General features: G+C 42.8%; 1 protein-coding gene across 1 annotated transcript in view; it reads right to left on the bottom strand.

The window, feature by feature from the left end:
- The window catches only part of TRRAP (transformation/transcription domain associated protein), a 108,696-nt gene that overhangs the window by 63,458 nt on the left and 18,685 nt on the right, over positions 1–26,553 (bottom strand). Inside the window, exons 13-25 of the mRNA XM_070760239.1 lie at positions 26,281–26,359; positions 24,583–24,817; positions 20,539–20,869; positions 18,900–18,997; positions 17,189–17,383; positions 14,497–14,688; positions 13,181–13,346; positions 10,975–11,231; positions 8,264–8,464; positions 6,408–6,559; positions 5,495–5,694; positions 3,903–4,120; positions 697–894 (exon numbers count right to left, since the gene is read on the bottom strand). Of these exons, the coding sequence (XP_070616340.1) occupies positions 697–894; positions 3,903–4,120; positions 5,495–5,694; positions 6,408–6,559; positions 8,264–8,464; positions 10,975–11,231; positions 13,181–13,346; positions 14,497–14,688; positions 17,189–17,383; positions 18,900–18,997; positions 20,539–20,869; positions 24,583–24,817; positions 26,281–26,359 (2,522 nt within the window). The remainder of the gene's footprint in view (positions 1–696; positions 895–3,902; positions 4,121–5,494; positions 5,695–6,407; positions 6,560–8,263; positions 8,465–10,974; positions 11,232–13,180; positions 13,347–14,496; positions 14,689–17,188; positions 17,384–18,899; positions 18,998–20,538; positions 20,870–24,582; positions 24,818–26,280; positions 26,360–26,553) is intronic.

Here is a 26,553-nt window from a genome sequence, read left to right as displayed (position 1 = left end):
TATTTTATTCAATTCCATTCCATTTTTATTCTATTCTATTCTATTCTTTTCTTTTCCCTTTTCTTTTCTTTTCTTTTTTCTTTTCTTCCCTTCTTCCTCTTTTCTTTCATTTCCTTACCTCCCACCCCATCTCCTTTCCTTTCCTTTTCTTTCCTTTCCTTTCCTTTCCTTACAATAGCAGCCTTATATATCGCTTCATAATGCTTTTACAGCCCTCTCTAAGCAGTTTACAGGATCAGCTTCTTGTCCCCAACAATCTGGGTCCTCGTTTTACTAAACTGGGAAGGACCAAAGGGGGCCATTCTTTGTCAAGTGGACCAGATGTCCACTTGACTGCTTTTGCAGCCTTATTTGAAAAGAAACCATCACAAAAACAACATATATGATAGGGGAAAAAAGTGCTCTTTCTAATGAAATAAAAATGAAGATGATTGAAGGTGAGAAAACAGAGAGCTCTGTTTCATCACCTTCAATCACCTTCATTAGAAAGAGCAAGTTCTTTTCTATCGTTCTCTGTTTTCTCACCTTCAATCATCTTCGTTTTTATTTCATTAGAAAGAGCAAGTTTCTTTCTACCATAAACGTTGTTTTTGTGATGGTTTCTTTCCAAATAAGGCTTCAATTTCACCTGGTCCACTTGACAAAAGAATGACCCATGGACGAGTCAACCTTGACTCTTTAATAAGAGACACCCACCTCTCCCGTCAGGTCCATCATGACGAAGAGCAAAGCCTTGAGGAACGTCTGCTGGTTCTGGAGGACCCAAATCAGAGGGAGGCGCTCCATCAGGAACTTGATAGACACCACCCCGCCGAGCTTGGCGTACCAGGCTTGTTCGTAGCAACAAGCGCAGAGGCGTTCCACAATGTAGGAAAACAAGGGCAGCTGGCAAGCCTGGAGGACGGAAAGAAGCGAAGGTCACCCAAAGGTCCGACAGGGACCATCTGAAGGAGGAGATGACGGACACACGTCAAATGGGCTTTGGAACCTCCAGCACCTCTTGGCAGTGAGATATCAGTACAGTGATACCTCGTCTTACGAACTTAATTGGTTCCGGGACAAGGTTCTTAAGGTGAAAAGTTTGTAAGACGAAACAATGTTTCCCATAGGAATCAATGGAAAAGCGATTAATGCGTGCAAGCCCAAAACTCACCCCTTGCGCTGCTGGGATTCCCCTGAGGCTCACCTCCATGGGAAACCCCACCTCCAGACTTCCGTGTTTTTGTGATGCTGCAGGGGAATCCCAGCAGTGCAAAAATGGGTGCTTCGCTGGCAACAGAAGTCCAGAGGTGGGGCATCCCAATGGTGGCAGCTTGGGTTTGTAAGGTGAAAATAGTTTGGAAGAAGAGGCAAAAAAATCTTAAACCACGGGTTTGTATCTCGAAAAGTTTGTATGACGAGGGGTTTGTAAGACGAGGTATCACTGTACTATGTACATAACTGATTGGATTTGGCGATAGATAAACAAACTCACAATGTATGCTTAAAAGTATTAAAATACTATAGCTTTAGGAGTTAGTGTTGTGGATTGCTAGAACAGGGAGCCAGAAGTTTGATTCTCTCTCTCTGCTATTTCGATTATGTTCTCTGTGGCTGCCGTAGTAAGAACCACGTGTTTAAATGCTGGTTTATGTATTTGTAAGCTGATTAAGTAATTCTTCTAGTTTTGTATATGTATTGACCGATTTAACTCTGGATAACTAGGACTGTTCTTGACTAAGATATTTGCCAAAGCAAATAATATTTTATACAATTGATATTTGTTTGTTTGTTTGTTTGTTTGTTTGTGTTTGTTTGTTTGTTTGTTTGTTTGTTTGTTTGTTTGTTTGTTTATTTATTTATTTATTGGATTTGTATGCCGCCCCTCTCCGCAGACTCGGGGCGGCTAACAACAGCAGAAAACCGTATATAACAAAATCCAATACTAAAAACAGTTAAAAACCCATTATATAAAAACCAATCATACATACAGACACACCATGCATAAAATTGTAAAGGCCTAGGGGGAAAGAGGATCTCAGTTCCCCCATGCCTGCCGGCAGAGGTGGGTTTTAAGCAGTTTACGAAAGGCAAGGAGGGTGGGGGCAATTCTAATCTCTGGGGGGAGTTGGTTCCAGAGGGTCGGGGCCGCCACAGAGAAGGCTCTTCCTCTGGGTCCTGCCAAGCGACATTGTTTGGTTGACGGGACCCGGAGAAGACCCACTCTGTGGGACCTAACTGGTTGCTGGGATTCGTGCAGCAGAAGGCGGTCCCTGATATATCTGGTTTGTCTGATTGAACAATTAATCATATCTCTGGGCTATCACGTTTCCTCTGTGTACAGTATATGTAACTTTGACAATTCAAAGATCACTCTGCACACTCCCTAACAGGAGAAAAGAGGGACTACTCTTTTCCTGAATGCAAGAACACGTAGGGCTGCCAAGAGGCAGGGAGGTTTACTCTGGCGGAGGTCTCCTCGTGAGTAAGACTGAGGGCTAATTGGCCACTCCTGAAGTCCATTTAAGGACAATAGAGGAAGCTGGAAAACTGCAGGAATCAATTGGTTCAAACTCAGATCTCTGTTGTGCCTTGTATTGTGAAGTCCTGTTTTTCCTACCTTGTATTTCTTATCAAGAGGAACTCCAGGGCATTTGGCCAAGCCTTCGGACATTGTGTGAGCTAAGAGTGATTGAACTTATGCCAGCTGCAATAGCATTTAGATTTGTATACCGCTTCATAATGCTTTTACAGCCCTCTGTAAGCGGTTTACACAATCAGCCTCTTGCCCCCAACATGCAAATCTAATAAATAATAATAATAATAATAATAACAACAACAACAACAACAACAACAACAACAACAATCTGGGTCCTCATTTTACCCACCTCGGAAGGATGGAAGGCTAAGTCAACCTGGAGCCGGTGGCGAGACTTGAACTGCTGAACTGTAAGCTGAAGGAGCCTGCAGTGGTGCATTCTAACCGCTGCGCCGCCCCAGCTCTTATGCAGATTGATTTAGCAGCTGACTTTCTGAATGAAAGGATTGTTTCTTTCGATTTGTGTGTTTCGCCACTGCTAAGCCAGTTATTAGTAGTGGATCGTTAATTAAAGAAATTTAGTTCCAACCGTGTGTTTTTGTGATACATCTATGTTGTGGTTAGCTCTGGCCCAGCTCCTGCCCCAAGGACTGTGGATGTGGGGGAGACATCCACATGCTGCAGGCCTGTTTCCCCCCCCCCCCCGGTTGGAATCTGCTGATGAAGGCTCCTCTGACCAAGAAGACATGAGTGACAGCTCAGAAGGAGATCAATTCTCTAGCTCCTCCTTGGATTCAGAACAAGAGTTAATGATACAGCCACGCATGCAGAGAGTGATGCATAGGCAGCAACAACTGAGAGATTATTATCAAAGAAAATGAGGCCACCTGTGGTTGGGTGGGGCTGTGGTCATTAGTGAGGCTGCTATAAATAGCAGCCTGTGGGTTTGGCCATTGTGGAGGATTATCTGATCGTTGTGTTTCGTGACTGCTTTACTGGCTTTGATCTTTTGTGTGCTGATTTTTCCCCGCTTTGAAACTAAACCAGAGCAAAGTCTTCGGAGAGGGGCGGCATACAAGTCCAACAAATAAATAAAGTGTGTTTCACTTTGTGGAAGAAGAAGGACTGTGAATTGCCTCACTGCTGCAAGCTAAGTATCACAGAACTGATAAGGGACTTGTACAAATTACCAGTTTGTTTGGAGACGAGTGCTCTTTGCTATACCAAAAAAGGGCTTAGGTTAAGGGAATTTTCATTATAAAGAACATTGTTTTGAATTTTCAAACGTGTGTGTGTCTGAAATTTGTACCTGTGAATTTTTGGGAGGATTCTACCAGAGAGCCCGACAGAACACATCTATAACTGGGGACAGAAGAGGGCTCACCCGTTCCTTGGACCCCAGGATAATGCTGGCCACGTCGAAGATCACGGCCAAGGCCACCTCGCCGATCTTGCAAAGCTCCTTCTCCTCGTAAGCCATGCAGATGGCGATGGCGTCGATCAGCACCAAGGGATCCATGCCTCTCGACCCGTTCTCCTCGCTGTGGAACATGGAGGTGCTGGGCTGGCTTCCCACCTGGTAACACTGGAGCAGGAAAGGGCCTGGGGGACCATACCCCACGAGAGGAAGAATGAAAGGAGGAGAAGGGAGGGAAGAGGGAGGGAAGAAAATGAGAGAAGGGCACACGGGTGGTTTTGCTTCAAAGCAAACCCTCCCTTCCAGCACTGATGGTGTTACGTAGTTGGGTCATAAAAAGTCTGCAAGAAAACCACCAACCTCAGAAAGCACCAAGGACCCCAAAGTCCATCTCGGAAGTACACATATCTCATCCAACCAACCCACTAACCCACAAGCTAATTTGTCTGTCTGAATGTCTGAATGTCTGTCTGTCTGTCTGTCTGAATGCGTGTCTGTCTGTCTGTCTGTCTGTCTGTCTGTCCGTCTGTCTATCTCGCAACCTATCTGGCAATCTATCTATCTATCCATCCATCCATCCATCTATCTATCTATCTATCTATCTATCTATCTATCTAGCCATCTATTTAGGCATCTGTCTAGCCATCTGTCTAGCAAATCTATCTGTCTGTCTATCTGGCAATCTATTTATCTATCTATCTATCTATCAATCTATCTATCTAACATCTATCTATCTATCTATCATCTATCTATCTATCATCTATCTGTCTGTCTATCTGGCAATCTATTTATCTATCTATCTATCTATCTATCTATCTAACATCTATCTATCTATCAATCTATCTATCATCTATCTATCATCTATCTATCAATCAATCTATCTATCTATCTATCATCTATCTATCTGTATCTATCTATCTATCTATCTATCTATCATCTATCTATCTATCATCTATCTATCATCTATCTATCTATCTATCATCTATCTATCTATCTATCATCTATCTATCTATCTATCTATCTATCTCTATCATCTAACTATCTATCATCTATCTATCATCTATCTATCTATCTATCTCTATCATCTATTTATCTATCTATCTATCATCTATCTATCATCTATCTATCTATCTATCATCTATCTATCTATCTATCTATCTATCTATCTATCATCTATCTATCAAATCTATCTAGCAATCTACTTACCTATCTACCTAAAACAGCCTAAGGCGCCATCAAGAACACTCGTTTGTGTGTTGGTTAAGTATTAATATCTGAGCTGTGTGCAAGATACTGTGTAAAATATATGTAACTTGTCTGCGAAGGAGATGATATATGTAATACTATATGTACCTGCTTTGTTTAAAGAAGATGGACTATATTATAATTACTGCATAAGATTATGGAGATATTGTATATCTTGTAAATAATACCTTTACTATATGTTGGCTTGTGTTATTGTCTGAACAAACCACTGCCTGCCACATGTACTCTGGTTACAATACAGCATTTCTGTCATTGGTTGTTAAGAGCAGTGTGGAGTGCTAACAAATACTTACCGCACTGCTGGGCCACTGCCACCATGGTGTAATGGCGGATCAGGCTAGCCACGAACGGCAGGGCGCTCGGTCGCAGGTCTTTGATCACCGCTGACATGAAGGCCCCGGTTAAGGCCTGCTCAAAGGTCTTCCGGGCCGGCGTGTCCTGAGCTTTGTACCGATGAGAGATGATCACGTTGGGAATGGACTTCTCCGTAAAACTGTCGAAAAGCGAGACACCCCACCAAGAAGAACTCCCGTCAATTTACTCTGAAGGAAAAGAAAATTGTGTGACCTGCCTCCTGCCTGCCTGTCTTGTCTTGTCTTGTCTGTCTGTCTGTCTGTCTGTCTGTCTGTCTGTCTGTCTGTCTGTCTATCTATCATTATCTATCTATCTATCTATCTATCTATCATTTAGCCATCATTATCTATCTATCTATCTTTATCTATCTATCATTTATCTATCATTATCTATCTATCTATCAGTTATCTATTATAATCTATCTATCTTTATCTATCATTTATCTATCATTATCTATCTATCTATTATAATCTATCTATCTTTCACTCTCTCTCTATCATTTATCTATCTATCTATCTTTATCTATCTATCATTTATCTATCATTATCTATCTATCCATCTGTCTGTCTGTCTGTCTATCTATCTATCTATCATTTATCTATCATAATCTATCTATCTATCTATCTATCTATCTATCTATCTATCTATCTATCTAGAATAAGGGACCCCACCTTCCTCCTCCTCCTCCACCCCCCACCCACCACCATTCTCTAACACTGATGATGTTACCCAGTTGGGTCATGAGATGTCTGCAAGAAAACCACCACGTTCAGAGAGCAAGGAGAAGCCCTTTGTGCCCACCCTGAGCTCCAAACATCCTCCCTTATGGATCCGCCCATTAATTGTTCTTACTTGGGATGCGCGAGGAGCTGGTACAGCGCATGCTTGTTGTCATCTAGGCTCATCATGGCCACGAGGAAGCACTTGATGACCTCCCAGGCCTGTCTTCTGTAGTAGGGCTCCGTGTTGGCGCTCTTCAAACAGTCCAAGGCCGTCTCGATGGCCTAAGGCAATGGGAAAAGAGCTCTCTCGGTCAACCGGTAGAAAACCCCAAAGCACCACAATGTTGGGAAAATATTGCTCGTTTTACTGTCCACAGAAGGATGGAAGGCTTGGGCTGGTCAGGATGGGGTGGAATTCTCCAGAGTGTCAGGAGATGTTTGAAAATGTAACTTTGCCTTTTTGGGTTGGAGACTGCCTTCTCCATCCATGAAGGACCTTTGATCAATGTCAAGAAGGGTTGTACATACTCTTGATCAGTTGGAGGATGATGAAGATATTGAGGACTCAGATTCAAATAGTGTTTATGAAGTAGTGGGGGGCCCGGGGTTACAGGTAGTAGAACAGGTGGGAGGCCAGCCACAGGATGGGGCTATGAGTTCAGGATCTAGCGAGGGAGAATCAGACGCTCGCTGGGTTAATCCTAAATTCAGAAGGATTCAGAAACATAGAGAGCAAAGGTCTGGAAGAAGATATTAAGGAGATGAATGGGTTAAATAATTGGGTGAGGTAATTGGCACGTCATGGGACTAGTGAAGAAGAAGGATGGAGTTTCAACGTTTCCGAACAAAAGGATGTTGATTTTCTATGCCGCTCTCCAAGTAAGCAAAGTATTCTGTGTGATTAACTGTCTGTCTGCTGTTTTTTAGTGAGCATGCCTTTACGAAATAAATCTTGTCTAACAGAGCAGGAGAAGGAATGTAAGGACTGCAATTAAGAGAGATTACAGAGCCAGGAGAGATACGGCAGTATGAAATGTGTGTATAACCAGAAGAGAAGAGAATAAAATGGAGTTTCTTTGTTTATGAAATAATGTGTTTGATAAAAGTTATTTGCACTTGCTGAATTTCTACCAGAAACCAGAACAATAAAAAGTCTGCTTCTGTTCGTTGGGACTCCTGTGAAATTACTTTGTGAATTTTTATCACACCAGCCTTCTCTGTGGGGGGCCCAGCCCTCTGGGATCAGCGCCCTGCAGAGATTCGCACTGCCCCCACCCTCTTCGCCTTTCGCAAGAGTTAGGTCTCACTAAAAAATGTTGTTTGGCGGGACCCAGGGGAAGAGCCTTCTCTGTGGCAGCCCCGACCCTTTGGAACCAACTCCCCCCAGATATCAGAGTTGCCCCCACCCTCCTTGCCTTTCGTAAGCTCCTTAAAACCCACCTCTGTCATCAGGCATGGGGGAATTGAGACTTTCCCTTCCCCCTAGGCTTATAAAATTTATGCATGGTATGTCTGTATGTATGATTGGTTTCTGAAATTCGGGTTTTTAAATTATCTTAAATATTAGATTTGTTTATATTGTCTCATTATTGTTGTTAGCCGCCCCGAGTCTATGGAGAGGGGCGGCATACAAATCTGATAAATAAAATAAATAAATAAATTGCCTCCTGTCTGTCCTTGTTAGTTGTACATGGCTTGCTGTCGTGCCCTTTTGTTAAAAGGGCATTATAAACATTATCATCATCATCATCATCATCATCATCATTATTATAGTTTAAGTTTATTGAATTTATATGCTGCCCCTCTCCGAGGACTCGGGGCGGCTTATAAAAAGACAGTATATCTATCGAAACCCAAACAATTAAAATTTAGTTACAACTAAAAAACTAAAGAACCAATTAAAATACCTACATAACCATTCAATCAACAGACACACTGTACATTCGTCGGCCAGGGAAGAGAATCGGTACCCAAGGCAGGTCTTACCTTCTCCATGGGGAGCTGAATCGATGCTTTGCAGTCCGAGAACTCGGCCGTAATGCTGGGCCCTTGGATCTCAGTCACCACGTAGTGGAGCTTCTGGGACTCCTTCAGCATTTTCCGGTTGCTCCCGCCGAATTTTCCCAACACGCGATAAGCCACGTGAGAAATGGTCTCGGCAGGGTTGCGCAGAGTCCGCCACAGAGCCTAGGAAGCAAGCGGGGGGAAACCGCTAAGGGAGAGTTCAGAAGGATGCGCGGAGGTTGGATTTTCAAAACCGTCCAAGCTCTTCAAGGCAAGATAGAACCTCCCCAAGAAATATATTATAGGGCCAGTTTGGTCTAGTGGCAAAAGCACCAGGCTAGAAACTGGGAGGAAGTGAGTTCTAGTCCAGTTTTAAGCATAAATAGATATTTTTGGGCTAATCCACCAGGAAACTATGAGATCTGGTCCCGCCATAGGCAAGAAAGATGACTGGATGACTTTGGATCAATCACCAGGAGACAGTGAGTTCTAGTGCCACTTTAGGGCAGTAAGCTGGCTGGCTGACTTGGGACCAATTACCAGGAGACGGTGAATTATAGTCCCACCTTAGGCATGAAAGCCGTCTAGATAGCTTTGTGCCAATCACCAGGAGACTGTGAGTTCTAGTCCTACCTCAGGCACAAAAGTCAAGTAGATGACATTGGCCAATCATCAGGAGAGTGAGGTCTTGGACAGTAAGCTGGCTGGGTGATTTGGGACCAATCACCAGGAGACTATGAATTCTAGTCCCGCCTTAGGCATGAAAGCCGTCTAGATAGCTTTGGGCCAATCACCAGGAGACTATGAATTCTAGTCCCGCCTTAGGCATGAAAGCTGTGTAGATAGTTTTGGGCCAATCACCAGGAGACTATGAATTCTAGTCCCGCCTTAGGCATGAAAGCCGTCTAGATAGCTTTGGGCCAATCACCAGGAGACTATGAATTCTAGTCCCGCCTTAGGCATGAAAGCCCTCTAGATAGCTTTGGGCCAATCACCAGGAGACTATGAATTCTAGTCACTCCTTAGACATGAAAGCCGTCTACATAGCTTTCAATCACCAGGAGGCTTCGGGCCAGGCACTGTCTCAGCCTAACCCATCTCACAGTGCTATTGCAATGGGCAAAATAGAAGGAGGAAGGAGCATTAAATATATCTGCTACCTTGAAATATTTATAAAAATAGTATCAGATTTTTTAAATTAAAAAAAACAATACAATGAACCTCTCATCCTAGCTAGCAGGAATTCTTGCAAACTATATTTTCACACTTCCGCTGGTATAATTCAATAGATCTCAAAGAGGCTAAGCTGTTTCCTTTGCTTCTCTTAGACTACCGTATTTTTCAGAGTATAAAACGCACCTTTTTCCTCCCTAAAAGTGGATGATAATTTGGGTGCGTCCGATACTCTGAATGTAGCGCTCCACCACCACCACCACCAGCAGCCCTAACTTGCTGCTAACGATCTTCTCAGCTCTTACCTTGCAGGCTCTTTCATTGTTACTCTCTGCGAAGAATGTTTTCCAAGCCCTAAGTCTTAGGGGGTGGGGGGTGTTCCCACTGGTCTACCTTGCTCCAAATGTCTCTTTCCAGCCCTAACCAGGTGCTAACAATGTTCCCAGCTCTTACCGGCTTGCAAGCTCTTTCATTGTTACTCTTTGCAAATAATGTTTTTCAAGTCCTAAGTCTTTGCAGGGTTTCTTTCATTGTTCTACTTGCTCTGAATGTTTCTTTCTTGGTGCTAACGATCTTCCCAGCTCTTACCTTACAGGCTCTTTCATTGTTACTCTCTGTAAATAATGTTTTCCAAGCCCTAAGTCTTTGGGAGTGGGGAGTGTTCTCACTGGTCTACCTTGCTCCAAATGTTTCTTTCCAGCCCTAACCAGGTGCTAACAATGTTCCCAGCTCTTACCGGCTTGCAAGCTCTTTCATTGTTACTCTCTGCAAATAATGTTTTCCAAGCTCTAAGTCTTTTCAGGGTTTCTTCCCTTGCTCTACTTGCTCCGAATGTTTCTTTTCAGGTGATAATAATGTTCCCAGCTCTTACCAGCTTGCAAGCTCTTTCATTGTTACTCTCTGTGAAGAATGTTTTCCAAGCCCTAAGTCTTTGGGGGGTGTTCCCATTAGTCTAACTTGCTCCAAATGTCTCTTTCCAGCCCTAACCAGGTGCTAACAATGTTCCCAGCTCTTACCGGCTTGCAAGCTCTTTCATTGTTACTCTCTGCAAATAATGTTTTTCAAGCCCTAAGTCTTTGCAGGGTTTTTTCCCTTGCTCTACTTGCTCCGAATGTTTCTTTCCAGGTTCTAACAACGTTCCCAGCTCTTACTGGCTTGCAAGCTCTTTCATCGTTACTCTCTCCAAATAAATTTTTTTAAGCCCTTAACCAGGGGATAAAATAATGTGCTGAAGCTGACCAGACTAAGGACGCTAGCCAGAGGAATACCTGGTAAACAGATTCTTTTCCCTGTTTTCCGCCACAAAAAACTAAGGTGCGTCTTATACTCCGAAAAATACGGTAATTGCCAACCATTTCGAGTTATCAGCAGCTTCCTCAGAAAACAAGCCTGCCTCCCATTTAACAGGCCATCATCTACCTTCAAATCATAATTGGAGAGATATTAACCCCGGACCGAAATCCTCTGAATTAAAAACCTGCCCTCTACCATCCGGTTGGCCAAAAAATGACACCTTTTACCTGCATCAGTTCAGCCCGGACAGGTTGGATGTGATCATACAAGAAATCCGGTTGGAGATTGTCCACGCACAACTCCAGGGTGCGCAGACCTTGGCTGACCAACGTCTGGGATCCGTTTAAGGCCGAGACCAAGGGATCCATCAGCATCGGCAGGTAGGGGAGGAGGGAGCTGAGGCGCACGGGGACGGTCAAACACAGCTCGACGAATAAATCTTTCATGTGCTGCTTGTGCAAACCGCTCTGGAGCATGTTAAGACCTGGAGAGGGACAAGGAACAAAGGCCGGAAGGTCAAGTCCACCGCCAAACCCCACTTGACAAACGTCTCCCCCTTTTGGTGGCTTTGAACGGCTGCTAGAGAACCGGTCGTTAAGTTGAGGACATAGAAACATAGAAGACTGACGGCATAAAAAAGACCTCATGGTCCACCTAGTCTGCCCTTATACTATTTTTGTATTTTATCTTACAATGGATATATGTTTATCCCAGGCATGTTTAAATTCAGTTCCTGTGGATTTACCAGCCACGTCTGCTGGAAGTTTGTTCCAAGGATCTACTACTCTTTCAGTAAAATAGTATTTTCTCACGTTGCTTTTGATCTTTCCCCCAACTAACTTCAGATTGTGTCCCCTTGTTCTTGTGTTCACTTTCCTATTAAAAACACTTCCCTCCTGGACCTTATTTAACCCTTTAACATATTTAAATGTTTTGATCATGTCCCCCCTTTGCCTTCTCTCCTCCAGACTATACAGATTGAGTTCATTCAGTCTTTCCTCATACGTTTTATGCTTAAGACCCTAAGTTTGTTCCAGCATCCTCCATACAGGACCGACCATCTGTATGGAGGATGCTTGATGAGCTTAGAGCAGTGGCCCCGAACCCTTTGGACACCACAGACCACTTCCGTGGACAGGGGTTTTCCGTGGAACAGAAAGGCTGTGGTTTCAGAGGGAGATTGTGATCCCGCTGTATAGTGCGCTGGTGAGACCCCATTTGGAATACTGTGTCCAGTTCTGGAGACCTCACTTACAAAAAGATATGGATAAAACTGAAGGGGTCCAAAGACGGGCTACAAGAATGGTGGAAGGTCTTAAGCATAAAACGTATCAGGAAAGACTTCATGAACTCAATCTGTATAGTCTGGAGGACAGAAGGAAAAGGGGGACAGGATTGAAACATTTAAATAGATTAAAGGGTTAAATAAGTTTCAGGAGGGAAGTGTTTTTAATAGGAAAGTGAACACAAGAACAAGGGGGCACAATCAGAGGTTAGTTGGGGGAAAGATCAGAAGCAACGTGAGAAAATATTATTTGACTGAAAGAGTAGTAGATGCTTGGAACAAACTTCCAGCAGGCGTGGTTGGTAGATCCACAGGAACTGAATTTAAACATGCCTGGGATAAACATATATCCATCCTAAGATAAAATACAGGAAATAGTATAAGGGCAGACTAGATGGACCATGAGGTCTTTTTCTGCCATCAATCTTCTATGTTTCTATGTGCTGCCTGTATCCCAGATGTGGCCTTGTTTGTTTGTGTGGCCCAGTTTCTGGCATGCCACGGATTATTCTGCCTGGCCGGCTGGCCACCCAACAAGGCAACATACATACGGAAGCTTGCAAAAGGCAACAGGTTTCTTTATGTACAAAATTGTCTTAGTGCCACAGCAACCACAAAAGGAATGCTGGTTTATGAGTCCAAGGGTCAGGGTTAACGACTCAAGCTGGCAACAAAAGTCTCTCTGGCTTACGTCAGCCAATTACTCACTTGGCTTGAGTGTCAGAATTCCAAAATTGTCCAAAGGAAAAACTAAACCAATGTCTCTCTCTCAAATCCCACACCGCCTTTTGCGGCCCTTCCCTTTTTAACCCTGCTGTGGCTTCCTTAGTTGCTGACAGCTGTGCCTCTGTCTGCATTGCGCAGCTGTCCCTGGCGTCCCAGCATTCTACGCACCCTGACAGCATGGGATCTGACTTGGGGGAGGCTCTGACTGGAGATCCTACAGACTCTGCAGGCCTCTCTGCCTCACCTTCCCCATCCACTTCTCCTTCCCCTTCATCCTCTGACTCCTCATTGATCTGATGGACTTGGCTCCTCTGAGTCAAAATCAGTGGCCAGAAGAACTGGCCATGAGCCAACCACAACACGGACCAATGCTATAACACAGACCCGGGGGTTGGGGACCCCTGGCCTAGAGTATTACTGACCTTGTAGTAGGTTAGGCAGCAAGGGCAAGAATTCCTGGTACAAGAGGTCATGGCTTCCTCCACCGATGGATCGGAAAAGGGCTCTCAGTAGCAGGAAGTAGTTGTAAGGTTCTTTCGCCGTCTGGGCAAGTTCCATGGAGCTGTTGACTATTTTATGGAGATGGGGCTGAAAGACAGAAAGGAAGGCGGGAGGAGGAAGGTGCCGTTTATTGACCAAGCCAAAAACAAAACGGGATGCTGGATAAGAGGTTAGTGAGGTTAGAAACATAGAAACATTGAAGACTGACGGCAGAAAAAGACCTCATGGTCCATCTAGTCTGCCCTTATACTATTTCCTGTATTTTATCTTAAGATGGATCTATGTTTATCTCAGGCATGTTTAAATTCAGTTCCTGTGGATTTACCAACCACGTCTGCTAGAAGTTTGTTCCAAGCATCTACTACTCTTTCAGTGAAATATTTTCTCACATTGCTTCTGATCTTTCCCCCAACCTCAGATTGTGCCCTCTTATTCTTGTGTTCACTTTCCAATTAAAAAAACTTCCCTCGTGAACCTTATTTAACCCTTTAACATATTTAAATGTTTTGATCATGTCCCCCCTTTCTCTTCTATCCTCCAGACTCTACAGATTGAGTCCATGAAGTCTTTCCTGTTACGTTTTATGCTTAAGACCTTCCGCCATTTTTGTAGCCCGTCTTTGGACCCCTTCAATTTTATCAATATCTTTTTGTAGGTAAGGTCTCCAGAACTGAACACAGTATTCCAAATGGGGTCTCACCAGCACTCTATACAGTGGGATCACAATCTCTGTCTTCCTGGTTGTTATACCTCTAGCTAGGCAGCCAAGCATCTTACTTGCTTTCCCTACCGCCTGACCGCACTGTTCACCTATTTTGAGACTGTTGGAAATCACTACCCCTAAATCCTTCTCTTCCGAAGTTTTTGCTAACACAGAACTGCCAATACAATACTCAGATTGGGGATTCCTTTTCCCAAAGTACATTATTTTACATTTGGAAACATTAAACGGCAGTTTCCGTTGCTTTGACCACTTATCTAGTAAGGCTAAATCATTTGCCATATTACAGATATACCGAATATCAACCCTATTGCACACTTTAGAACAGAGGTCTTCAAACATTAGCTGGCTTGATAATTCTGGGAGTTGAAGTCCACAAGTCTTAAAGTTGCCAAGTTTGGGGACCCCTGCTTTAGAGTCATCGGCAAATAGGAACCTTCCCCTATGTCACTCAATCAACAAACCACGTCCTAAAATGTGCTTTGTAGACCTGGTCCCTTTCTCTAGCATTTTTACCTTCAACATCTGCTCGTTTTCTGCAGCAAACAGCGAAACAGAACCAAAGACCAACTTGAAGAGTTTGAGATACAGGTTCGACAGCTCCACGTTGGAACCCATTTCAGGTAAGCGGTCAAGCAGATACTCCACCAAGATAGTGGCAAATAAAGCCGAGGTCGTAGGGTTGGCCAAGAAAGAATTTGCAACGATCTGTCAAAATAGAAAAAAAAGCAACTGATTTTCTGTCCCCAAACTGCTGGTGAAAACTAAAACGTTAATGCTAAAAATGTTAATATTACTGTATTTTTCAGAGTATAAGAAGCACCGGAGTATAAGACACACCTTCGTTTTGGGGGAGGAAAATAAGAAAAAAAAACCTGCCTACCAGCATCCACTCTGCTAGCGTCCTTAACAAACAGCTTGGAACAGGTATATTAGCCTTGCAAAGCTCCGTTTGAAAGGCTGTTTTTTACAGCCTTGCAAAGCTCCACTTGAGAGGTTGTTTTCAGCCTTGCAAAGCTCCATTTCATAGGCTGTTTTCAGCATTGCAAAGCTCCATTTCAAAGGTTGTTTTCAGCCATGCAAAGCTCCATTTCAGAGGTTGTTTTCAGCCTTGCCAAGCTCCATTTCATAGGCTGTTTTCAGCCTTTTAAAACTCCATTTGAGAGGTTGTTTTCAGCCTTGCAAAGCTCCATTTCAGAGGCTGTTTTCAGCCTTTTAAAACTCCATTTGAGAGGTTGTTTTCAGCCTTGCAAAGCTCCATTTCAGAGGCTATTTTCAGCCTTGCAAAGCTCCATTTCAGAGGCTGTTTTCAGCCTTGCAAAGCTCCATTTCAGAGGCTGTTTTCAGCCTTTTAAAACTCCATTTGAGAGGTTGTTTTCAGCCTTGCAGAGCTCCATTTCATAGGCTATTTTCAGCCTTTTAAAACTCCATTTGAGAGGTTGTTTTCAGCCTTGCAAAGCTCCATTTCAGAGGCTGTTTTCAGCCTTGCAATCTCCATTTCATAGGCTGTTTTCAGCCTTGCAATCTCCATTTCAGAGGCTGTTTTCAGCCTTGAAATCTCCATTTCAGAGGCTGTTTTCAGCCTTGCAATCTCCATTTCAGAGGCTGTTTTCAGCCTTTCAAAACTCCGTTTGAGAGGCTGGGCGGGGCTACATTCGGTGTATAAGTCACACCCAGATTTTCACCCTCTTTTAGGAGGGAAAACGGTGCGTCTTATACTCCGAAAAATATGGTAAGAGCCAGTTTTGCCTACCATCAACCACCTCGGACGGATGGAAGGCTGAGTCGACCTTGAGCCGGTGGTGAGATTTGAACTGCTGAACTACAGTTACCAGTTAGCTGAAGTATCCTACAGTGCTGCACTCTAACCACTGCGCCATCCCGGCTTCAATAAAATGCCCCGACTGTTAGAAATCGGTGCTGGGGAATGTTGTGGTTCAGCCTGAGGCAGATCAAAGGCCAGCTGCATCTCTGCTGGCTCCATGCCCGGAGGAGGCTGACAGCGAAGAGGAGGGGGCTGAGCAGTCGGACGGGGGAGGGTCCAGTCAGGAATGTGACGAGGAAGAACAGCATGGGAGCCCCGGGGAGGGGCTCTCCCCTGCCAGTAGCTTGGAGTCATTAGGTGACAAGGCACAAGCTGTCATTGACATGCGACGTTTAGATCAAAGGAAGGAGCAATTGAGGAACTATTATCAGCACTGAATAAGGCACACCAGGGTTTGGGTGTGGTCCTCATTAGCAGGGAAGGGTTTATAAGGCAGGCAAGCTATTGAAGCCATGTGGAGTGTTATCAGTTTGGAGTTTATTTATTTATTTATTATTTATTATTTAGATTTGTATGCCGCCCCTCTCCACAGACTCGGGGCGGCTCACAACAAAGTGAAAACAATTTACAACAAATCTAAATTACTATTTAGAAATATTTTAAAAACCCCATTTTCTAAACAAACATACATACAGACATACCATTCATAAATTGTAAATGCCCGGGGGAGATGTCTCAGTTCCCCCATGCCTGACGACAAAGGTGGGTCTTAAGGAGCTTACGAAAGGCAAGGAGAGTAGGGACAGTTCTAATCTCCGGGGGGAGTTGGTTCCAGAGGGCCGGGGCCGCCACAGAGAAGGCTCTTCCTCTGGGGCCCGCCAACCGACATTGTTTAGTTGACGGGACCCGGAGAAGGCCCACTCTGTGGGACCTAATCGGTCGCTGGGATTCGTGCGGCAGCAGGCGGTCTCGGAGATATTCTGGTCCAGTACCATGAAGGGCTTTAAAGGTCATAACCAACACTTTGAATTGTGACCGGAAATTGATCGGCAACCAATGCAGAATGCAGAGTTCCTGTAACCTGCATTGTTTCTCGGCATCTCTGTTCCTGGCTTGTGGCCCAGCAGTCTTGAAGAACTGTGGGAGGTGTATGTCTGTTATCTACAGCCTCGTCTTGGCAGCAAGAATCCTATATTGATGCATGGACAATTACCTTCGTGTATATATTTGGAGTTCCAGTGTTTTCCTGCTTTGTAAGGACAGTTTCTGTTAGCTTCGTTTTCCTTGAACATTATAAAACTGTATTTGAATTTTACCGGGGTGTCTGGCTTATTTTTTTGGGTTGGTCATAGCTTCCGGAGTGACCCAGACAGAACAGGGAAGAACGGTTGAACTTTGATGCCCGGTTTCACCCCTCCCTGTCAAGTGAACAAAACATACTACCTGAAGGGCATAGTTCTTGGAGATCCTTTCCACCATGTAAGGGACAGACGTCTGGAAGATTTCTTTGAAAGTCAGAGGGTTCATCATGGTGAAGACCCCAGCAAAGTGTTCCAGGACCTCTTTCTCCTCCTTCATCCTGACCGTTTGGCAGTTGGCGACCCGAATGTACGTCTGCCCGTTCCCGGCTATTTGGACCTGGGTGCAAGGGATACATTTCACAGAATTAAAATAATATAATATTATTATAAGGATATTGTAAGAACGAAAACAGAAAACCTTTTAAGATATGCTAAAATATAGATAAGCAAGAATTAGTTAAATTGTAACCCCAAATAATAATTTAATAATAATAATTTATTGGATTTGTATACCGCCCCTCTCCATAAATGTATGTCTGTTTAGTTTGTCCTTTTTTACAAAAATTAATAAAGATATTTTTTTAAAAAAAAATAAGAATTAGTTAAATGTTAGATATTTTAAGACTTGGTAAGATATACTTATTCTGTTTTTTAATTCTATTTTTTATTTTATTTTTAAATTTACCTATTCTGATTTTATGTATGGTGGGGCTGGTCTCTGGGTGTCCCACGACTTTTGTTGCCAATGACAATTCGTTGTTTTTGACAATGACAATAAAATTATTATTATTATTATTATTATTATTTGTAACAAATATTCAAGTTTTTGTTATGAATTTAAGTAACTACTACTACCTATATAAGAAATAGAGTTAAACTGAAACATCATGAATGATACTGATATGAAAATCTGTAAACGATGTAGAATTATATAAGGGATAATACATAAGGAAAGAGAGAGCAAGGTTATCTCTCTAGTTTTTATAAAATAAAATTAGAATGGATGGATGGATAGTTAGGTGGGTGGATGGTTAGATGGATGGATGGTTAGATGGATGGAAGGGTGGTTAGATGGATAGCAAGATGGGTGAGTGGATAAATTAGATAGATAGATAGATAGACAGACAGACAGACAGACAGACAGACAGACAGACAGACAGACACAAAGACAGACACACAGACAGACACACAGACAGACACACAGACAGACAGACAGACAGACACACAGACAGACAGATATTATTACTATTATTATTATTATTATTATTATTATTATTATTATTATTATTATTATTATTATTAATTAGATTTGTAGGTCGCCCCTCTCCGTAGACTCGGGGTTGCTCACAACAGTGATAAAAACAATACATAATGACAAATCTAATAATTAGAATCTAAAATAACAATAGTACATTTTAAAAGTCTAAAAAGCAAGGAACCCCAGTATAAAAAACATACATACAGTCATATCATGCACAAAAACTACATAGGCAGGGGGAGATGTCTCAGTTCCCCCATGCTTGACGACAGAGGTGGATAGATAGATAGGTAGGTAGGTAGGTAGGTAGGTAGGTAGGTAGGATTGATTAGAGATAGGTAGGTAGGTAGGTAGGTAGGTAGATAGATAGGGACACAGAGACACAGAGAGAGAGAGAGAGAGACAGACAGACAGGATGATATAAAGAGATAACAAACTTAACAAACATGATAAAAAAGGGGGTTGTAAAACTCACTTAATGATCACACTGCATAGTGACCAAAAATTCCAAATCCCAATTGCGGTCGTAAATCAAGAAATACCTGTATTCATCTTCCAAACTAGAACTATAAGCCACATCCATCCTGATACATACCTGATAAATGTCTAAAGCCTGCATGGCATATTTGACCAACTTTATATAGATCTGGGTCTCTTTGGGTTGAAGCTGCTTATTGGGAATGAACTGGGCTTCTAAATAAAAACAGAGGAAAGAGACGAAATCAATGAAGTCAGATTTTTTTTTTTAAACTGTAAAAGATCATTAATTTGCATAACAGTGAAACAGAGCTGCACCATTTGTTCCATTTATCCAGCAAAATTAATTTATTTCAACATCTTAATGCAATTAAAAAAAGACGTATTTACAAATCAAGAAGTTACCAATTGCATAAATGTGCTTAGGAACAATTCGCTTAAATGCATGAGTCAACTGAAACAGTTGACCAATAGCATTCTTTTTCTTTTTCCTTCCTTTTTCTTTCTTTACTCTTCCTTCCTTTTTTTTTCTTTCCTTATCTCCTTTTCCCCCCCCCCCCTATCTTTGCTTTCTTTTTCCTTTTTACCATGTATAAATTTAGTCTAGGCTTATGCGATCAGACAACTATGTAACTAAATTAGAACAAACCATAGCAAATATACTTAATTGATATAAAATATATAAAGCTCTTCCCCCTAGGCCATTACAAGTTATGCATGGTATGTTTGTGTGTGTGTATGTTTGGTTTTATAATAGGGGTTTTTAGTTGTTTTTTATTATTGGATTGTACATGTTGTGTTTATTGTTGTTGTTAGCCGCCCCGAGTCTACGGAGAGGGGCGGCATACAAATCCAATAAATAATAATAATAATAATAATTATTATTATTATTATTATTATTATTATTATTATTATTATTATTATTAAAGAAAGAATGGTAAGCTGATGAAATGTAAGCCTAAAAACTTCAACCAATATTAAATATGTTTGTTAATTTTGTTTATTTTAATTGTTTAATAAAGTTTATTAAAATGTTTTTAAAAAATAAAAATAAAAATTTGTTTATTTATTGATTGATTGATTGATTGATTGATAGATACGAGTTGGAAGGGACCATGAGGGTCATCAAGTCCAACCCCCTGCCTAAGAAGGAACCCTATAGCATCCCAGCCAAATGGCAGTCCAATTTCCTCTTAAAAATGTCCAGAGTACAGTGTTCCCTCGATTTTCGCGGGGGATGCGTTCCGAGACCACCCGCGAAAGTCAAATTTCCGCGAAGTAGAGATGCGGAAGTAAATACACTATTTTTGGCTATGAACAGTATCACAAGCCTTCCCTTAACACTTTAAACCCCTAAACTGCAATTTCTCATTCCCTTAGCAACCATTTAGATTATTACTCATCATGTTTATTTATTAAAGTTTATTTTAAAAAATATTTATTAAAGGCGGACGAAAGTTTGGCAATGACGTATGATGTCATTGGGCGGGAAAAACCGTGGTATAGGGAAAAAAACCGCAAAGTATTTTTTAATTAATATTTTTGAAAAACCGTGGTATAGCCGTTTAGCGAACTTCGAACCCGCGAAAATCGAGGGACCACTGTATTGGAGTTCACAACATCCGCTGGTAGGTTGTTCCACTGGTATAAAAAAAATGCCCCCCTCGAATTGGGCATTCGTGTGTCTTAAAGGTGCAGAACTATATTGGACAACTTGAATTTTAAAAATTAAACATCAGTCAATTATTTTTTTTTACCTCCGGGGGCTTTACAAGACGTGATCCCCCACGTAATGGTCTTGACCCCGCAGACTAGCGTCTTCACCAAACTTCGGCAATCCGTGACTTGAAAAGTCTGCTTGTCCTCTTTCTCCTTCTCCCCTTGTTTCTCGAAGACCGGTCCTGACGCGGGCACCACCGGCGTGGTGGGTGTAGGGGAGGGCACCGTGACCGGAAGGGCGTTTCCCCCGCCAGCCGGTGCGCCCGTCAAAGCTGCTTCTCCTGCCCCCAGCTCTGACTGCGGTTTGCACTTCTTGAAGATGATGGAAAGCTGATAGCGGGCAATGGTGTGGAATTTCAAGACAAATACCTAAGGAATGAGGAAGAGGAGGAAGTCAGGAATAACACCGGCATTCAAGGTTAAATAAGGTCCAGGAGGGAAGTGTTTTTAATAGGAAAGTGAGCACAAGAACAAGGGGACACAATCTGAAGTCAGTTGGGGGAAAGATCAAAAGCAACATGAGAAAATATCATTTGACTGAAAGAGTAGTAGATCCTTGGAACAAACTTCCAGCAGACGTGGCAGATAAATCCACAGTAACTGAATTTAAACATGCCTGGGATAAACATAGATCCATCCTAAGATAAAATACAGAAAATAGTATAAGGGCAGACTAGATGGACCATGAGGTCTTTTTCTGCCGTCAGACTTCTATGTTTCTACTATAGGGTGGGGGTCTCCAACCGTGGCAACCTTTAAGACTGGCAGACCTGATCTTATCAGTGCAAAAGTTTGTTTGTTGATTTTATTTGATTTTATTTGATTTTATTTGATTTTGTTTGGTTTGGTTTTATTTGTATGCCGCCCCTCTCCGAAGACTCGGGACAGCTAACAACAATAAAAAGACAATGTAAACAAATCTAATATTAAAAATAATCTTAAAAACCCCAATTTAAAGAACCAATCATACATACAAGCATACCATGTATAAATTCTATAAGCCTAGGGGGGAAGGGAAAATTTCAATTCCCCCATGCCTGACGACAGAGGTGGGTTTTAAGGAGCTTGTGAAAGGCAAGGAGGGTGGGGGCAACTCTGATATCTGGGGGGAGTTGGTTCCAGAGAGTCGGGGCCGCCACAGAGAAGGCTCTTCCCCTGGGTCCCGCCAGACGACATTGTTTAGTCGACGGGACCCGGAGAAGGCCAACTCTGTGGGACCTAACTAGTCGTTGGGATTCTTGCGGTAGAAGGCGGTCCCGGAGATATTCTGGTCCGATGCCATGAAGTTACTACTATTACTACTACTAAACTGCAAAGCCACTTAACACAACAACCTGATTTTCAAATTAAATCAAATCCCCTTTTTCTTTTCTTAATAGTCTTTATTAAATATACTGCTCAAAAAAATAAAGGGAACACTCAAAGAACCCATCCTAGATCTGAATGAATGAAATATTCTCATTGAATACTTGGTTCTGTACAAAGTTGAATGTGCACAGCAGCATTTGAAATTGACTGTCAATCAGTGTTGTTTCCTAAGTTTGATTTCACAGAAGTTTGATTTACTTGGAGTTATATCGTGTTGTTTAAGTGTTCCCTTTATTTTTTTGAGCAGTGTATAAATATAAAAAGACAAAGTATAACACTAACAAGCCATAACAATAACAAACAAAACTAACACAAACTAACACATACAAAAAGGTAAATATATACAAAAGTGTATTAGTGTAAATTTGGATACAAAACATTTAACCAAAATGTCAACTTTTCTGTTGACTGTCAATTCTTACAGCCTTTTAATGGCTTGCTATAAAAGTCCTAAATATTAGTACAGTGATCCCCCGCTCGTTGCGAGGGTTCCGTTCCAGGACCCCCCGCAACGAGCGGGTTTTCGCGAAGTAGCGCTGCGGAAGTAAAAACACCATCTGCGCATGTGCAGATGGTGTTTTTACTCCCACAGCGCTAGCGAGGAGCCGAAGATTGGGGGCGGCGCGGCTGTTTGCCGCCGGCATGGGGGGCTTCCTAGCAGCCCCCCAAACCCGGGTTGGGGGTCCGGGGGGCGCTGGCTCTCGGCGCTTTCGAGCTGAGTCCGGGAGCGAATTCGCTTCCGGACTCAGCTCAAAAGCGGCGAGAATGAACGGCGTGGGCGGGCGAAGGGCGGGCGGCAGCGAGGAGTTTGCATGGGCGGTGGGGAAACTCCTTGCTGATGCCCGCTGCTCGCCCTCCCGCCAGCAAGAGGGGGAAGACCCAGGGAAGCCGCCCAGCAGCTGATCTGCCGGGCCCCATCTACGCATGCGTGCCCATAGAAAAAGGGCACGCATGCGTAGATTGGTGTTTTGACTTCCGGGTTCAAAAATCGCAAATTACCCTGTTCGCAATGGTTGGGGACGCAATAACCGGGGGATCACTGTAATATACTGGTCAAAAAAATAAAGGGAACACTTAAACAACACAATATAACTCAAGAAGTAAATCAAACATCTGGGAAATCAAACTGTCCACTTTGGAAGCAACAATGATTGACAATCAATTTCATTTTGTTTTCATCACATTCAACTTTGTACACAACTAAGTATTCAATGAGAATATTTCATTCATTCAGATCTAGGATGTGTTGTTTTTTGAATGTTCCCTTTATTTTTTTTTTGAGCAGTGTATATTCCTTTAATAACTAGCATTCAATCAGTTAGTTGTATTTCTATCTTATTTTATTTTATTTAATTGTTTGTTTGTTTGTTTATTTATTTATTTATTTGTCAAACAAGTATAGTATTATAGTACATATTAACAATAGGACAGGGACATTAGGCACAAAAGTGCACTTATGCACGCCCCTTACAGACCTCTTAGAAAAGGGGAGAGGTCGATTGCAGATAATGTAAGGTTGAAGATTTTGGGGTTGGGGGAGGCAACACCAGAGTCAGGTAATGAGTTCCAGGCAGTGACCACTCTATTGCTGAAATCGTATTTTCTGCAGTCAAGTTTGGAGCGATTTACATTCAGTTTGTATCAATTACGTGCTCTTCTGTTGTTGTTGTTGTTAAAGGTGAAGTAGTCACTGACAGGGAGTACATTATGATGTATGATTTTATGAACAACACTTAAATCAGTTCGGAGACGACGTAGTTGTAAATTTTCTAGATTTAGTATTTGAAGTCTGGAGGAGTAGGGTAATTTGTTACGTGAGGAGGAGTGTGAAGTATTTCTGGACTCCTTCGATTGTATTAATATCTGATGTGCAGTGTGGATTCCACACAGGTGAGCTATATTCTAGAATAGGTCTGACGAATGTTTTGCATGCTCTGGTTAATAAATCAGTGTTTATTTAATATTCCATTAAATATAAAATTATATTACCCTTAACTGATTTTTATCTTCGATCAATCTTCGACCTATCTAATTTATGAACAAAGATAGCTAATCTTATAAGTCTAAGAGCCAGCAACTCAAGATCAATAGACAAATCAATGTTAAAGTGAAATACTGTATAGCCAATAAAGTAATAGGCAGAGCAAAGACAAATCCCCTTTGTTTTTCATTCCAGCACCCGCGTTCTCTTGTGAGCGACCACGTCTCTGAGCGGTGGTATCATTCTCAGGCCGCTATTCCCACCACCACTGCCGTCTCCTCGACCCCTGGTCATAGTTCCCTCTAAGCTGAGCAGTGAGCAATCGCTCACTTAAAAATCATCACCAACTCAGAGTTTTCCAAACCTGCCCAGAAGCCGAGAGGGAAAGAGTGAGAGGGAAGGAGAGAGAGAGGAAGAGAGAGAAACAGATAGAAAAAAGAGAGGAAGGAAAAGAGAAAGAAAAAGAATGGGAGTAAGGAAGAGAGAAAGAAAATCAAAATCTAGTTTGAAACTAGCTCAACTATTGAAGTGGCATTTTGATATTGATAGAGTTGCCCTATTATGAGCTCACTGTTATAGACACACAGTATTTATTTATTTATTTATTTATTTATTTATTTATTATTTCTGTGCCGCCCAGTCCCGAAGGGACTGCCGCTCAGACACTATACTTTTCTGCCCACCCCCCAAAAAAATTAGAGGGAACACTGCCCCTGGTCCAAGCCCTTCCTACCTCCAACATCCTCATGAGGATATCTCTGCCGTTCCCGTTCTCCTGCTCACTCTTGGACCGAATGCAATCCACCAGGTTCAGCAGGAGTTTGCACGACATGGTCTGGATGCTGCTGGGCAGCGATTCGTCGTCGATATTCTTGGCAAAGAGCTGGACGGCCAGAGAGAGGTCGTTGAGGGGTAGATGCTGGCGGACGTGGTGGACCAGATCGGCCAGAGTGCTGTAGGCAAGGGGCCTAAAGGAAGGGGTGGGGGGGAACACCATATTACAGGTAGTCCTCGACTAATGACAATAATTGATCCCCAGGTTTTTGTCATTAAGCGAGACATTTGTTGAACTTTGCATACCAACTATTTCATGCCTAACAATTAGCAAAAGCGATTCAAATTCCAAGGGCATCACATTAACTTCTTTCATTAACTATTCATTGCATTGTATCTTCTCTTCTCTTTTTAAAAAAAAATATTTTTATCATTTTCAAAATAAAAGACATAACATGTCAAACAAACATATGGGCCACGGTATATGAGGCCCGTTTGCAACTATCTGAAGGTAAGTAGTAGGGCAGTGAAGTAGCTTCATTGAGGCACGGAGGGGAGGTGGCAGCGGGGGGGGGGGTGCACCTGCATGGGGAGAGAACATTGCATTATGGGTATAGACCCCCGCCCCCCCCATGTACGCTATCATGTGTGAGCGCCCCCTTTTGGCACCCGAGCCAAAAAAATGTTCGCCATCACTGCCATAGGCTATCTATCTGGCTATCTATCTATCTATCTGGCTATCTATCTATCTATCTGGCTATCTATCTGGCTATCTATCTATCTATTTATTGGATTTGTATGCCGCCCCTCTCCGTAGACTCGGGGCGGCTAACAACAGTGGTAAAAACAACATGCGACAATCCAATACTAAAGCAGCTAAAAACCCTTATTTTAAAACCAATCATACATACAAACATACCATACATAAAGTTGTAAAGGCCTAGGGGGAAAGTGTATCTTAATTCCCCCATGCCTGATGACAGAGGTGGGTTTAAAGAGCTTACAAAAGGCGAGGAGGGTGGGGGCAATTCTAATCTCTGGGGGGAGTTGGTTCCAGAGGGCCGGGGCCGCCACAGAGAAGGCTCTTCCCCTGGGTCCCGCCAAACGACATTGTTTAGTTGACGGGACCCGGAGAAGGCCAACTCTGTGGGACCTAACTGGTCGCTGGGATTCGTGCGGCAGAAGGTGGTCCCTGAGATAATCTGGTCCGGTGCCATGAAGGGCTTTATAGGTCATAACCAACACTTTGAATTGTGACCGGAAACTGATCGGCAACCAATGCAGACTGCGGAGTGTTGGTGTGACATGGGCATATTTGGGAAAGCCCATGACTGCTCTCGCAGCAAAAAAGGGGAGCACACGGATGGGCTTGTTGCAGGAAGCAACTCTGTTCAATTCCTGTCTCAGTCCTGACTCTTTGTTCTGTTTGGCCTTGGAAAGCTCCTTGCCCGTTAGGTGTTTGGCAGCATGTCAAGAAAGATAAAGGTTGGTGCTTATCTGCCTTGTACCGTCAGACCCGTTAACATTGTTTGGGACTTATTACAGCTGGGAATGAACATAATTCACAGCCGTTAAAATAAAAAGAAGGTTTTTTAAAGGACGCCGTTGTTATTTATCAGGAAGCTTAGGTCAGGAGAATAGCGCGCGATAGACCCACCTGAGCGTTTCGCGGGCCGTGTAGCCAGAGCCTATGAGTATCGATTCATCGAACAATTTGTCCATGCACGGGATGAACTCTGCAACAAAGATTTGCAACAGAATGAGTGTCGAAAGGAAAGCAATGAGGTCTAACCAAGATGCTTCAACTAATTTAAGGTGGTACAGATAGTCGTGGACTTACAACCGTTCGTTTAGGGACCGGTCAAAGTAATGACGGCGCTGAAAAAAATGACTTGGGATGTACGTTTTCCACAATTCATGAGCTTTGCAG

Source organism: Erythrolamprus reginae, chromosome 9, assembly GCF_031021105.1.
Source record: "Erythrolamprus reginae isolate rEryReg1 chromosome 9, rEryReg1.hap1, whole genome shotgun sequence".
Classification (NCBI taxonomy): Eukaryota; Metazoa; Chordata; class Lepidosauria; order Squamata; family Dipsadidae; genus Erythrolamprus; species Erythrolamprus reginae.
This window is presented reverse-complemented; position numbering and strand designations above follow the sequence as displayed.